The 13,017-nt window shown below is 40.7% G+C and overlaps 1 protein-coding gene across 1 annotated transcript in view; it reads right to left on the reverse strand.

The window, feature by feature from the left end:
- The window catches only part of NYAP2 (neuronal tyrosine-phosphorylated phosphoinositide-3-kinase adaptor 2), a 238,560-nt gene that overhangs the window by 54,189 nt on the left and 171,354 nt on the right, over positions 1-13,017 (reverse strand). Inside the window, exon 4 of the mRNA XM_040639802.1 lies at positions 10,851-11,057. Within this exon, the coding sequence (XP_040495736.1) occupies positions 10,851-11,057 (207 nt within the window). The remainder of the gene's footprint in view (positions 1-10,850; positions 11,058-13,017) is intronic.

Genomic DNA, 13,017 nt, shown 5'->3' on the forward strand with positions numbered 1-13,017 from the left:
GAGGTGAATGTCTTTCTTCTTGGGGTGCTTTCAAGTGTACCTGGAAGGCCCCCCTTGACTGGCTATCTCTCACCTGTAGATCCCCTTGCTCTCTGCCCTCCGGACATCCTGTCAAGCACCTTGAGCCTCCTTGCCACTCTGGGCAGTCACATGACCGAAGCCACCCCCATTTGCTGTCTGTGGCCTATTCTGGTCCGTGGGAAATGCACTTTACACACCTTTAACACACCATCAGTGGCCAGTTACTTGCCAGGAAACTTTCTGCTCTATGGTCATAGGCCATCTGGCTAACCTTTTGCACTTTTATTTTACTGTGTCATCTCAATGACTAGAAGCCAATAGCGAGATTTCCAGGTAGTCCCATTAGTTTCCCTGCCTTGATTATCAACACTGAGAAGTTTTCAATCAAGGATGGAGACTCATGTCTCTCTCTCTCTCTCTCTCTCTCTCTCTCTCTCACACACACACACACACACACACACACACACACACACACACAGAGTCTATCCCCAGTCTCTGTAATACCTAGTGGCTAGCCTCTCAGCCTGCAACCACATTCCTAGGCTAAGATAAGAGTTCACTTAAGGACAACAAAATTCATTTCAATCACTTCTTTTCCAAGTTCTGCTTCTGTAGTCTAGCTTTCTGCCTTGCAATGTGAGAGTAATTACCTCGTATCATTTTTAATTATCCTTTTACATGTTACACACTGTTTATTTACCTTTAAACCCTGTAAAGACACATTCTGGCTATTTAAAATGGTTAACTCACCCCACGTCCCCTTTTTCTGGTTGTTTCTCAAAGCCATATCACCAGTATCAGGAGAAATACAAACAAAACAATTTCTCTGGTGATCACAAATTCTAGCAGGCAGAAGTCACAGTTTTCCACAGAGAAATAAAAGTGGACTGCTGGGGATATGACTTACATTGCTCTCTGAAGGCTCTCCAAATGAGAATTCTGTTATGTGTTTACTACAAGAATTAGGAAAGAGAGCGTTAAACTCTAGAGTGTGAAAATACTGCGCTGAACCTAGCAACGGGATCTGCCCGGTTCCCGGAGGAAATAACCATGCACCCAATTATAACTGAGAAGTGGAGCAGATGTGGAGAGCTGTCTTCTGGTGCCCAAGCCCACTGTACAGAATGACAGCCTGGAGGGTCGTAGACGCTAAAGCCCACAGCTGCTGAGGGCTGCTGGGGAGCCAAGCAGGAAGTTAGTCAACATCCTAAAGCAAAGCCCAAATTACGGCGGAGGCCTGAACTCTACCACATTGGTTTTTTGTTCTTGTTGCATAGTAAAAATGAGAAAGAACTCACAGTTCCTAGCAATATATAACTCCTCGACAGCAAAACCATGGCAGTTAAAAATGATGCTTTGAAACATGGGATGGTGAAGCAACAGATGGGAGAGGATCTTCACTTTTTACTTTGACTTTCTGTGTTTCAGTGAGCATACTCTACTCATATAATCATCATTTCCATTTGAGGGAAAATCAGCGAAAATGAAACAGACCGTGGTATCTATGTCAGTTAATTATTTTAGGCTACCCTCAAACTCAGTGACCTAAAACAACACTCATTTAGTTCTGTTCATGAGTCCATGAATGGGTCAAGGGATTCTTCTGGTCTTGGTTGGGCTCACTTGTCATCTGTGGGCAGCCGTGGTTCAAGGAGGTGCTTTCTCTATGTCATATTATGCTTTCGCACATGCTTGGGGGTTGGCAGGCTGAAGGCTGAAGACTCTTGGCTTTCCTCCACGTATCTCCTCCTCCCACAGGCTAGCTATGGTTTGTTTATGTGGTGGTGGTAGGATTGGAAAAGAACAAATAGTAGCATTCTTGAGGCTGAGGCTCAGAACTGACACACAGTCCCTTCCATCTCATTGAACTGGTCAGTACAAGACCCAAGGCCAACCCAGATTCAAGGAGTAAGAAACAGACCTTACTTCTTGATGAGGAGATCTGAAAGAACATAGCAAAGGGTGTGGATACAAAGAAAGGAGGGTATTGGGACCATAACTGTGTCCCAAAGGTGCCAGACCATGTGAAAAAATGGAAGAAAGAGAAGAGGATATAGTTTGGGAATTATGTAACCACATCAAAATGTTTAATACTAATGGGGTTCTAAAAGTAAATCTTTTTCAGCCACATTTCAGTGAGTGAGCTCTAGGGAACACTCTACCTACCTCCCAGCACCTACTTGTCATGCCAATATCAAATTTAATATCACTTTCTCCAGGAAGCCTGTCTGAATCACCAGAGAATAAATCATGTCACTGTGTCTAGTATTTCCCCCTCATAACATTTATAAGAATCTTTTATTTTATTTTCTGTCTTCCCTGTTAGACTACACACTGGGAATGTGGCTCTAGTCTACCCTATTTGCTTTGCACACTCTGCACCCCTGCACCTAGCTCCTGTAATGGCACAGAGAAGATGCTGGATAAATATTTGTTAGAAAATAAAGACAAAGGGAATGAATGAATGAATGAATGAATGAATAGATGAATGAATGTCAAGTCAGCTATTTGTAAAAGGATATGTGTACATTTGGAGATATCAATATTTTCTTGTGCTTCCCACATCCTTGCCAATCCCAATGAATGGGATTTAAAATGTGAGAGAGATTAAGATTTTTTTGATAATTCCGTATAATGCAGCAACCAAGTCTTAAAGCCTGCACCTGATCCTTTCTCCAAATTTTATGAATATAGACTCAGGGGAACCCCAAAACAGGCATGGCACTGGCCTAAAATCTTTGTTGGAAAGTACACAAATAAATGAAGCATGGGCTGATGCAGTACTAGTGGTCCTGCAGCCGGTTACATTATATGTATCTACAGAAAACTCTGTATCATATTTGCAATAAGCTGCACTTTCCAAAGGAAACATTCAGTCTTGGTCCTAGAAAAAAAAATCTGAAACCTTTCCAGTAAAATTGAATGGTAACAGAATAAACTGTGGGCCTACTAGCTATTATAAACCAGCTTTATACCAGGCATTTCTATGCATTTTTTAATTTAATCCTCATAATGACCTACACAGTGAGATTTCCTGTATCTTTTCTATAAATATAGAAAAACTGGAGCACAGCAGTGTTATCTAATTTCCTCAAATCATTCGCACCAAAATATTAATTTATTAACATTGTTGCAAAGCATGGTTTACTTGTACTAAAAATATTAGAGAGTGGAGTGGGGGGACACGTGGCTGGCTCAGTACGTACAGCATGTGACTCTTGATATCAGGGTTGTGAGTTTAAGCCCCACATTGGTATGGGCCTACTTAATTAAAAAAAAAATTAGTGAGACAGAGAGAGAGAGACAGAGAAGAAAACTGCATAGATTTAGTGTTGTGCCAGGAATTATTATCATAAATACTGTTCCACAATTCCCAGTCCTGCCGCCCAATTTAGTGCTGCTCAATGTCTCTCTTTGTGTGCTTGGGACTCTTCCTGGATACAAAGCGCTGAATCCTGAATGTTTTTGAGTTATAGCTGCTAGGAGGTTTATCAGCAAAGTGAGTCATTGATTCCAACATTATCAAGTAGAGTACAGTAAATATGTTTCAGAATTTTCAAGAGGAAAACATCTTTCTTAAAAATCAACTGGTAAAAATGCAGTATTCAAAGACCACACTCTTGGATTCAATCATCATCCCCTTTGTTGAATCCCAGTTTTCTGTTTCTTATATTAAATGTCCCCTATTCAGTTACATCTCCTTGGCAGGCATCCAATCTTAGGCCTTAGGCTAACACCCTAACATCTTTGTGATCTTCCCAATCTTCAAAGAGGTGATTGGAATATGAAGTAGAATTGTGAATGTCTTAGAAACCCTAGTCTGGGGGATTGGTGTACTAAGTGGTCAGGCTGGAACCTGAGCTCTCACCATCCCCAGCAAACGAACCCATGATCCCCACTTTGGCTGCATTTCTCATGCTTTCTTCTCTGTCTAAATTCATCTCAGTTCAAGGCCCAGCTCAAATGCCACTACTTACAGGAAACTTGCCTGCATTACCCAGTACCAGTGATTCTCTCTGCTCTCTTACAAAGACATTTGGAAAGGTGTCTAGAATCATAGTGATAACTAGTATTTACTTAATATCTGTTGTGCTCCAGACACCATGCTAAGTGTGTTAGTACATTATCTCATTTAATATTCACCTTTAATTCTCAATAGCATCTATGGGTTAGATACTATTATGTCTATCTTTTATGATGGAACTTGGTGACATGATGGGTCATACCCAGTGTTATCACTAATTTAAAAAAAAACAGATTTCAAACTTAAATCTAGATCTACTGGATGCCCAAATCACAGTGTTCAACCACTATCTTACCTTATACTTTATGCATGCTTTTATTTGTCATACAAAATTCACTCTCCAAACGTGGCATGTGAGAAAGGGCACATTTCTTTGTTTTCTTTAAATGAAATCAAATCAATATATGTTTTTGCTTCCCTGAACTTGTGTGCACAGGACCCTTCTTGGACGTGAAAGTCTGACTCATGAATGATGGTGGAAAATGTTTCCCTGCAATGGGTCATGAAAATGCCCAGAATTGTTCTGCAGAGCAGAATACTCAAGATGGCTCTTTTAGTCTTCAAACCACACTGGTCGTCATGAGGGAATCTCTTTTCCAAGCATTAAGAGCCCCTTGAAGTACAGAGCTCCGTATTTGGGAATTTAGAATCGTAAAGCATAAAGCCCAGCCTCACTGGAAACCCCGTGCAAACTCCAGTCCACCTGCCCTCCATCCCAGTCAGAAGCCAGGTCACTTTAACAGGATGCTACGAAGGGATAGGCTGCTAGTCCTTACTATTCACAGAATGCCATACCTCTTTCTTTCCTAAAGTAAAACAAATTTCCTCCTCTTCCTGATCATCAAAAGCTATTTACCACTTTACCACTCTCGGGGTGCCTGGGTGGCTCAGTCGTTAAGTGACTGCCTTCAGCTCAGGTCTTAACCCCAGGGTCCTGGGATCAAGCCCCGTGGGCTCCCTGCTCAGGAGCAAATCTGCTTTTCTCCTCTATCTCTCGCTCTGCCCCTCCCCGCTTTCCCCACTCCTGTGCTTGCTCCCTCTCTCACAAATAAATAGAACCTTTAAAATAAAAAGCTATTTACCACTCTTTAATCCCCATTCATCCCGACAGCACATCCTTCTCAAGGAGCTGCAGCTTCTGAAAAATAAAAACCAGGAGGGCGGGATGCCTATTGGCACCTGCTGCTTCTACTCTACCCAACCTCTCTGTTTCGGGGTCAATTCTATGCCTCCACCCAGTGGAATGTCACAGCTTGACTTTAAGTCTTACTCAGTTAGAGGAACTAAACTATTCGATTCATTGTTTTTTCCTGAAAATTGAGCTGTATTTAAAAATCGGGAGATTTTGCATAAGAGCAATTACATCTTGAAATCTGGGGTAAACAATTCTCGTGGTGAGCATCAGCTGGCACTGAATAGCTTCTGGCCCTTCGAGAGGCCCCTGTGCTTTCCAGGTCACCTGCATTTCCATCATTCAGTCGGATGTTCATTGGTATGCAATGGATTTTCTCTGCCATGGAGAAATATTTTTCCATGTCTAAGCTTCTAACAAATGTGGAAATATATAACTTACACCAAAAGGGCCTCAAGTTTCCAGAAAAATGGGAAAAAATGCTTTCCTTTGTGGAAGTCAAGAACATTCCCATGTACGGAATGTGCAAGCAAAGCACTTTTGTTTTGAAGGAGGCACCTCCCCTAATTCACTCGCTAATATGACAGCCGGTCCTCCTGGCACCTCAGTTCACGTCCCGCGCTGGACCTCCTCAAAATGGCAGACACACACATGGTTGAACACACAGAAGCTGAGGTCTTTCCAAGATTTTTCCACATAGAATTTAGCCAAGGCCTTCCAAATTTACTTCCAAAAATGCTTCTTCAGTCTAGCCTGGCAAGGCCAAGCCGCGGAAGGTTTCCTGCCTCTTTGCTCAACTTGTTCAGCCCCTGTGGAAAGCTCTCTATACATCTCTACTCAATTAATACTAATTATTATTATTTGGGGGGCACCTGGATGGCTCAGTGGGTTAAGAATCTGCCTTCGGCTCAGGTCATGATCCCGGGGTCCTGGGATCAAGTCTTGCATAGGGCTCCCTGCTCAGCGGGGAGCCTGTGTCTCCCTCCACCCCTCCCCCAGGCTCGTGCTCACATTCCCTTGCATTCTCTCTCTTGCAAAAATAAAGAAATAAAATCTTCTAAAAAAATTATTTTTAAAAAGATCTGACATAATCTTGGCTTAAGACTCCAATTCTCCATTAAGTCGTCTGTCTTTTTTCAAGCCTGCACTAATTTTCTCTTTTCTGAATTATAATGTACAGTAAACAGTAAATAACAATGAAAATACATTTAACTCTACTAATTAATTTATGTTCATTGTTTTGTGTTATAAAGAAACAGAGTAAGATCTTTGAGTGGCAGAGACTGTGTTTTATATACCCTGTGTGTGAGCGTTTATCCTCCAGAGACTATTACAGAGTTAGATACAAACTGGTTAGAAACTATTTGTTGATTGATTCAGTGACTGAAATCTGAATTTTTGTGAATACTCTATTTAGTTGTATAACTTCCACTTTTCCCCATTATTTTCATGAGCATTTGGGTCCCAGACCTCCACCGCCTTCAGGAATCACCCTCTGGGGAATCTCTGGTTTACTAAACAACAGTGGCTTTAATAGAGTACCACAGCAACCAGTGGCAATGTTAATTAGAATTGAGATCTCCTGACACATTTCTTCGCTTTACTTCAGCAATTCCTCCATTCCTCAAAAGAGCTGTTAAGAGCAGCCATTCCAAGTGGCTAAACTACTTTTGGTAAAGCAATGGTCTGTGACTGGTAGCAATTCGTGTGTGTGTGTGTGTGTGTGTGTGTGTGTGTAATTGGGAGAGAGAGAGAAAAACCAGAGGGAAAAAGTTGGCAGACCGGGGTATGGATAGATACAGGGGTGGAAGAGGTGAAACCTTCTTTCCTCTCTAGTGTTAGGTGTGGACCTGAGTACCTCATTTAGTTAGGGAGAAGGATTATTGGTTGCAGTTCTAGTGTTTCTGATAGGGGCTTAGCAGTTCAGCGACCCAGTGGCAAGGAGACAATAATGGAGAGGAAGTGTGAAGAAAAGGAAAAGAGTAAATACTGACTTTCATTCCAAAGCAGCAAGTCCAAAATGCACCCTTCACTAGTTACTTGCTTATTCTGGACAAAGGCCATCTCACTGATGAGTATCCTTTAACTAGGGCATCATTTGGTTAAAACACAAAAGGTGAGTAAACTAAAAATATTCTCATTGTATACACTTTTGCTAGTGAAGCTATGGCATTGTCTAGTATGGAATTGGCACATTTTAGTTTCTTTCTTTTTAGAAACATTAAAGCTACTAACATAACAAACAAATTTCCCTTTGTCCTTTCCCTCAAAAGAGGTATACGGGTAGATTCAATAGATAAAATTGCTGTGACATATTTGGGAGGGATTGACTTCTAAAAGTTCAATTAATTATAATGCTCTTTTGAGGTTCTTTTTTTTTTTTTCTTTTGAGAGGAAGGAGAGGGAGAATCTTAAGCCGGCTCCATGCCCAGCACGGAGCCCAATGTGGGGCTCCATCCCACAACCCCAAGATCATGATCTGAGCCAAAATCAAGAGTCAGACGCTACACAGACTGAGCCACCCAGGTGCCCCTTGAGTGTTCATGCTGATAGTTTCTCTGGCACATAAGAAACCCTAACTGACATTATTATATATGGGATTCCACATTTGCCCCCGCATTTCACATTTCTTTCAATAGAAATACAAAAAAGTCTTTATCAAAATGTACCAAAAATCTCTTCTTCTTCCACCTTTATCTACATCTTTCATCACCTAAGATGGAGAGTGTGAGGGACTGAAGATATTTATGTCATTTCTTCTGGTCAGTAGACAATTTACTGCCCTACAAACACAGCTGAAAGACCCAGGAGAACAGATTTTAGATGTCATAAAGCAGAAGAGAGGCTTTGGGAGTCTGCCGTGGAAGAAAGTGGAAGTCTGTTATAAATTCTGTTTACATGCTACATTACTTGGAAGAGTCAGGTCAGTGTCAAAAACATATTGCAGTTTGCCCGTTTTTATGCACTTTTCCAAATGTTCATTAAAAGTTTAATTGCGAACCATCTAATTGTTTCATTTTCATTTATTTCACACATTCTTCTTTTGCCCACACTTTAAAATGTGTGGGTTCCCCGGGGTCTAATCTCAGTTGCCTGCTCTTCTATTCAGAATCATCTAGTCTTAGGGTTCTAACCACCCCAAAGGTCTCTAGCCTCAGTCTGTAATACAGTTAAATCTCTTTAGCTCCAGACCTGTAACTCCAAGTGTCTACTAGCTTCTTAACTAGATGTCCCAGAGCACTTCCAACCTAACATAGTCAAAAATTAAGTCCTGACTTTCCCACCTAACTCTCAGTGCACAGCTCATATTGGTGATTCCTTTTTTAGTAAATAGTCTTCCAGCCACCCCTTATTGAAGCTTTGGAGCCATCATGAATCATTCATGATGAAAACTGAATTGCATTATACCTATCTTAAAAATACTTAAGTGACGACAAAATATCTACCACATAATGTCCAAAACCTAACCATGAAGTGGCAGATACTGTCCATTGCATATGCAACATCATCTTCCCCTTCTCCCTGAGAATATAGACTGTTGCTTTCATTTAGAAGCAGAAGCTCTTTGATTTAAGAGAAAGAAGGGTCCTCTCTAAATTCATGGAAATCCTCCCCTTCACTGACTGATGGGTCCAGAGGACATGTTTCCCAGTTTAGACCAACTAGATGAAAGGGACTCTTTGCTGGGGCATCACGCCCAGAAATGTCAGCTTGTGATCATGAAAAAAAAATCAATAAGGGTAGCAGAAGGGCAGAATTAAAAAAACAAAAACAAAAACACAACAAAACAGAAAGTCCCTGTGTCCTCAATGACATCATTGAATTGCTGCAAAATACCTAGAGCTGCCTGCCTCCAGATCGTTAGCGGAGTTAACGAAAGCCATTATTACTTGAGCCACTGTTAATTGGCATTTTGTTGCTAAAAGCATTTCTAGGTGATACACAGGCCCGTCAGGATTCTTGCTATCTGGTACCAACCTACTTTGCAATTTCTTCCATCAATTTCCCCCCACCTTCCACTCCAAACACACCATGCTCTGTCCCATAGCATTTCAGGTGTTCATCCAGAAAGCCAACTTCTCCATCATCCTCCTGGGGAGCAGCTCTTGATGTATTAAGCTCTAGTTCAAATGTTACATCCTCAAGCGGTTATTATTTTACCCACCCAAACCCCCGATTGTTCGTGCCAAAATCATACACTCTCAGGAAAAATTAATTGATTTCTCTTTTGTTTCACATATTATTTGTATGTAACATTGTATTGTGATGATCTATTTGTCTTTCACTTGACTTTGAGCACCTGAATGCAAGGATGTATTATTGATCACTGTGCTCTCAGACACCAGAACAGTGGCCGTTACCTAACAGACATTCAGGTAATGCTTTTGGTTTTATATCCTAGTCACAATAAGAGTACATATTATTCATATTTTTTGGATAGAACTGGTACAAATTTAAATAATTAAAAAATACTACTAATAAGCCTAAAATTAATCCTAAGTCCCAAATGAATTGTGATGTCAACCTTCTTCTGGCGAGGTATTTTTTTTTCCTACAAAATAGAATTTGTTCCCTATGTTTTTCTTTTTGACAAAATGCACAAATCTTCTCATACACCTATAGTTATTTATACTTTACTAACAAAGACAAATTTTTACTTTCTGCTAAATTCACTCGTCTCTTCTCCAAGATTTTCATGATTCCATCACGAAATAAGTTACATTTTAGGTCTGGGAAAGCTACTGCTCTGCCCCTGCCTGGGTCCTATTCTAGAAATATCCCTTCCCAAGTACAGAGATCATTCATCCTGTTTCAGTTTTAACTTGTGCATGACTGTCAGAGAGTCCACAGGCTAAATGAAGGTAAATTGCTTTCCACGATGAGTATCAGAGCTGAAAAGAACATTAAAGGATTGGTCTTTTCTTCAGAACCCTAACATTTTTAAGGGATAGAAACCTGAAAACTATAGGAGGTCACTTGATTATTTGTTTTGTCTTTCAATTGACAGCTCTCTGTGAGTCCATCACGTAGATTAATCACTTCAAAGCAAACATATGCTGCTTTTAAAAATTTGATGTTTCATAATATTTATCTATTAACAATGCAAAACTGCATTGCAGATTTTAATTTCAACTTGTGAAATCTAAAGGTGTATTTGATGAAAATGTTCCAACTCTTCTGACTTAGATCTGGAAACTTAGTAGCATGCCCATGGTCCAGCTACAGCAGTCAGATCATCACTGTACATGCTTCATGATATCTACTCTCTCTCCTGCCTTCAGACAGTTTTTGTTACTATATATCCTCACTTTCATTTTCTGTTCATTTTTTCCCAGTTGCCTGAAATCTTTTCTGAAGCACAGGAGGCATAAACTCTAAATCACTTAAACTTTATAAATTAAAACTGCTTTCGATGAGGCCTCTAGATGCTTTGGATGAAATTTAGTACAAGATGTTTCGAGCTGTCAGAGCTGCTTCATTGTACAGCTCCAAGAAGCACTATTCACTTCTCCACCGCCCGTGCAGAAAATGCTCCCTGGAGTGGTGCAATACAGTGTCTCGTCCCTTTGTGTGAAGGGCTACTTATGCTGTCTCTATGAATAGAGACAGCTCTATTTGTGGTTATGGTTCTCCAAGCGATAACTGCATCTGAAAGATCATTATTTTTCTTACCTGAGCTGTGGTTTCCTGCTAACAAGGTGGGGCTCACAGAGCATCTTCCCAGTCTACTGGTGACCACAGGCGGTCCTGGTGTTCCATCCCATTCCTGAGCTTTGATGGGCTCTCTGGAAGATGCCCCGTGATGCCCTCTTTCTTTGCTGTCCAACTTTGGTAATGGCTCCGTGCTGTGGCTTCGGACTTTCAGTTCCTCTGTCGATTCTGTGTATTAACCAGAATGACATTCTGTTAAACAAAAGTCGAATCCTTCTCAGATTCCTTTAAAACATTAAGGAACGATTTTCTCAAATGCTTTCAATATATTTTTGTCAACTTGGGAGTGTGTTGGGGATTACAACATTTAAATATAACAGGGACAGAGATCACATGGGGCCTTTTTTTCTGAGGTGTGCAGGTTAATATCATTGGGAAATAGTTTTCTCGTTGGAAGAGGAGAACCTCGATGAATCTTGAGTCTTTTAGTAACTCTTGTGCTCAACTTCAAGGAAACCTCTTAAAGAGCATGTCAGACTCACTGTCTTTACTGTCTCATCTTGCATTCATTCTGCCACCCACTCTGAATTCATGAATTCAGCCCACCACTCTGCTAAAACTGCTTTTGCTAAGTTCACCTAGTGTCTCCTAGATGGCAAATTTAGAAAACATTTCTAAGACATTTGACACTCTTTGATTACTCTCATTTATATCTTCCATTCTCTTGGCTTCAATAATGGCCCGTCTTCCCAGGTTTTGTTCTACATCCAACACCATCTCCTTGCCATTCATGTGTTCTCCTCCTCCACGCATCCCTTACATGTCCCCAGGACGCTAGCTTAACCACCATTCTTCTCATTCTATATATACTCTTCCTGTGATTTTTCTTCCAGGATTGTTAGTGATTTCTAAATAGTTTACCACAAGCCTGGGTCATTATCTTGGGCTTAAGACTCATTTACCCAACTGCCTGCTGGGTGAGTCCCTCAGGATCCCCCATGGATAACACAATTTTAACATTTCAGACATTGGACTGACACCACTTCTTACTAAACCAATAGTTCCTCCTGTCCTGTCCAGCCAACCACCCAAGCTAGATGCTCGTATTTCCCTTTCTTTAACTGTTACTCCCCAAACCTATCAGTCAGCGGATTCTTCAGATTTTATTCGTGAACATCTTGCATTTCCTTCTGCTGCACTTTGTATCATATCTACCTACCTCAGTAACTTTGGTCCTAACTCTAATCATTGCCCGTGAATTATTGCAGCTTGTCTCCTATTCTCTATCCTTGTCTCTCTATAGTATGAGCTCCCTATATTGCCAAAACGATCTGCTTAAAATGCAAATCTAACCAAGTGTATTTTTCAGTGAATGGGTGTAATAGCCATTCTGTTACACATATACAGAAGTGTTTAAAAACACACGTAGTGAAGATGGTTTATGAGTGATAACCACTTGTTACCTTCAAAACAGTGTTGTCTCAGGAAATAGATGTGATAGCCATTCTATTATGCACATAGAGAAGTGTTTAAAAACAAAAACAAACAAAAAATGCAAACCTGTTTATAATGTAGCCTTGACTAAAATCCTTCCAGAAGCCTCCTGTTACCCACAGAATTATGTTTAATCTCCTTATTATGACCCACAAGATTCACCACTATGTCGTTCTTCCCTTTCTTTCAGACTTCATCACTTCCCACCTGAACACTGTATTCGAGGAACACTACTGAATTGGCTGGACCTTCTTCCTCCCTACTCCACTTCCACCTCAAACAAAGCTGTTTTTGTGCTACCATCTTCTACCTCATCTGCTTTGAATACCTTTGCATCTTGTCTTTGCTCTGGGAAGGCTCCTCAGTCCTGGTTACTCAATTTAAGTATCCTCTGAAGTCTCCTCCACCCATATCCCCACCCCGTGCTGGTATTTGCTCATCTCTGCCTTGATGTCTTATATCATCTTTCCATGTATCTGCTCTTCCCAAATGGCCATGAGTTCTTGGAAGCAGGGACAAAGTTTTGTTTTGCTTTGTGTTTTCCATTGGTATCTTCAGCACCTTGCATACTGCTCAATAGGTATTTAATTTATTTACTTTTTTAGTAGTTTTCTCAACTCCTCAGGCATCTTTCTGATGTGTGTAGGAAATACAATGTTCCTAATGGAATAAGAGAATGAAGCAAGTGTTATAA

This window comes from Ursus maritimus, unplaced genomic scaffold (assembly GCF_017311325.1).
Source record: "Ursus maritimus isolate PB19 unplaced genomic scaffold, ASM1731132v1 scaffold_1, whole genome shotgun sequence".
NCBI classification, from domain to species: domain Eukaryota; kingdom Metazoa; phylum Chordata; class Mammalia; order Carnivora; family Ursidae; genus Ursus; species Ursus maritimus.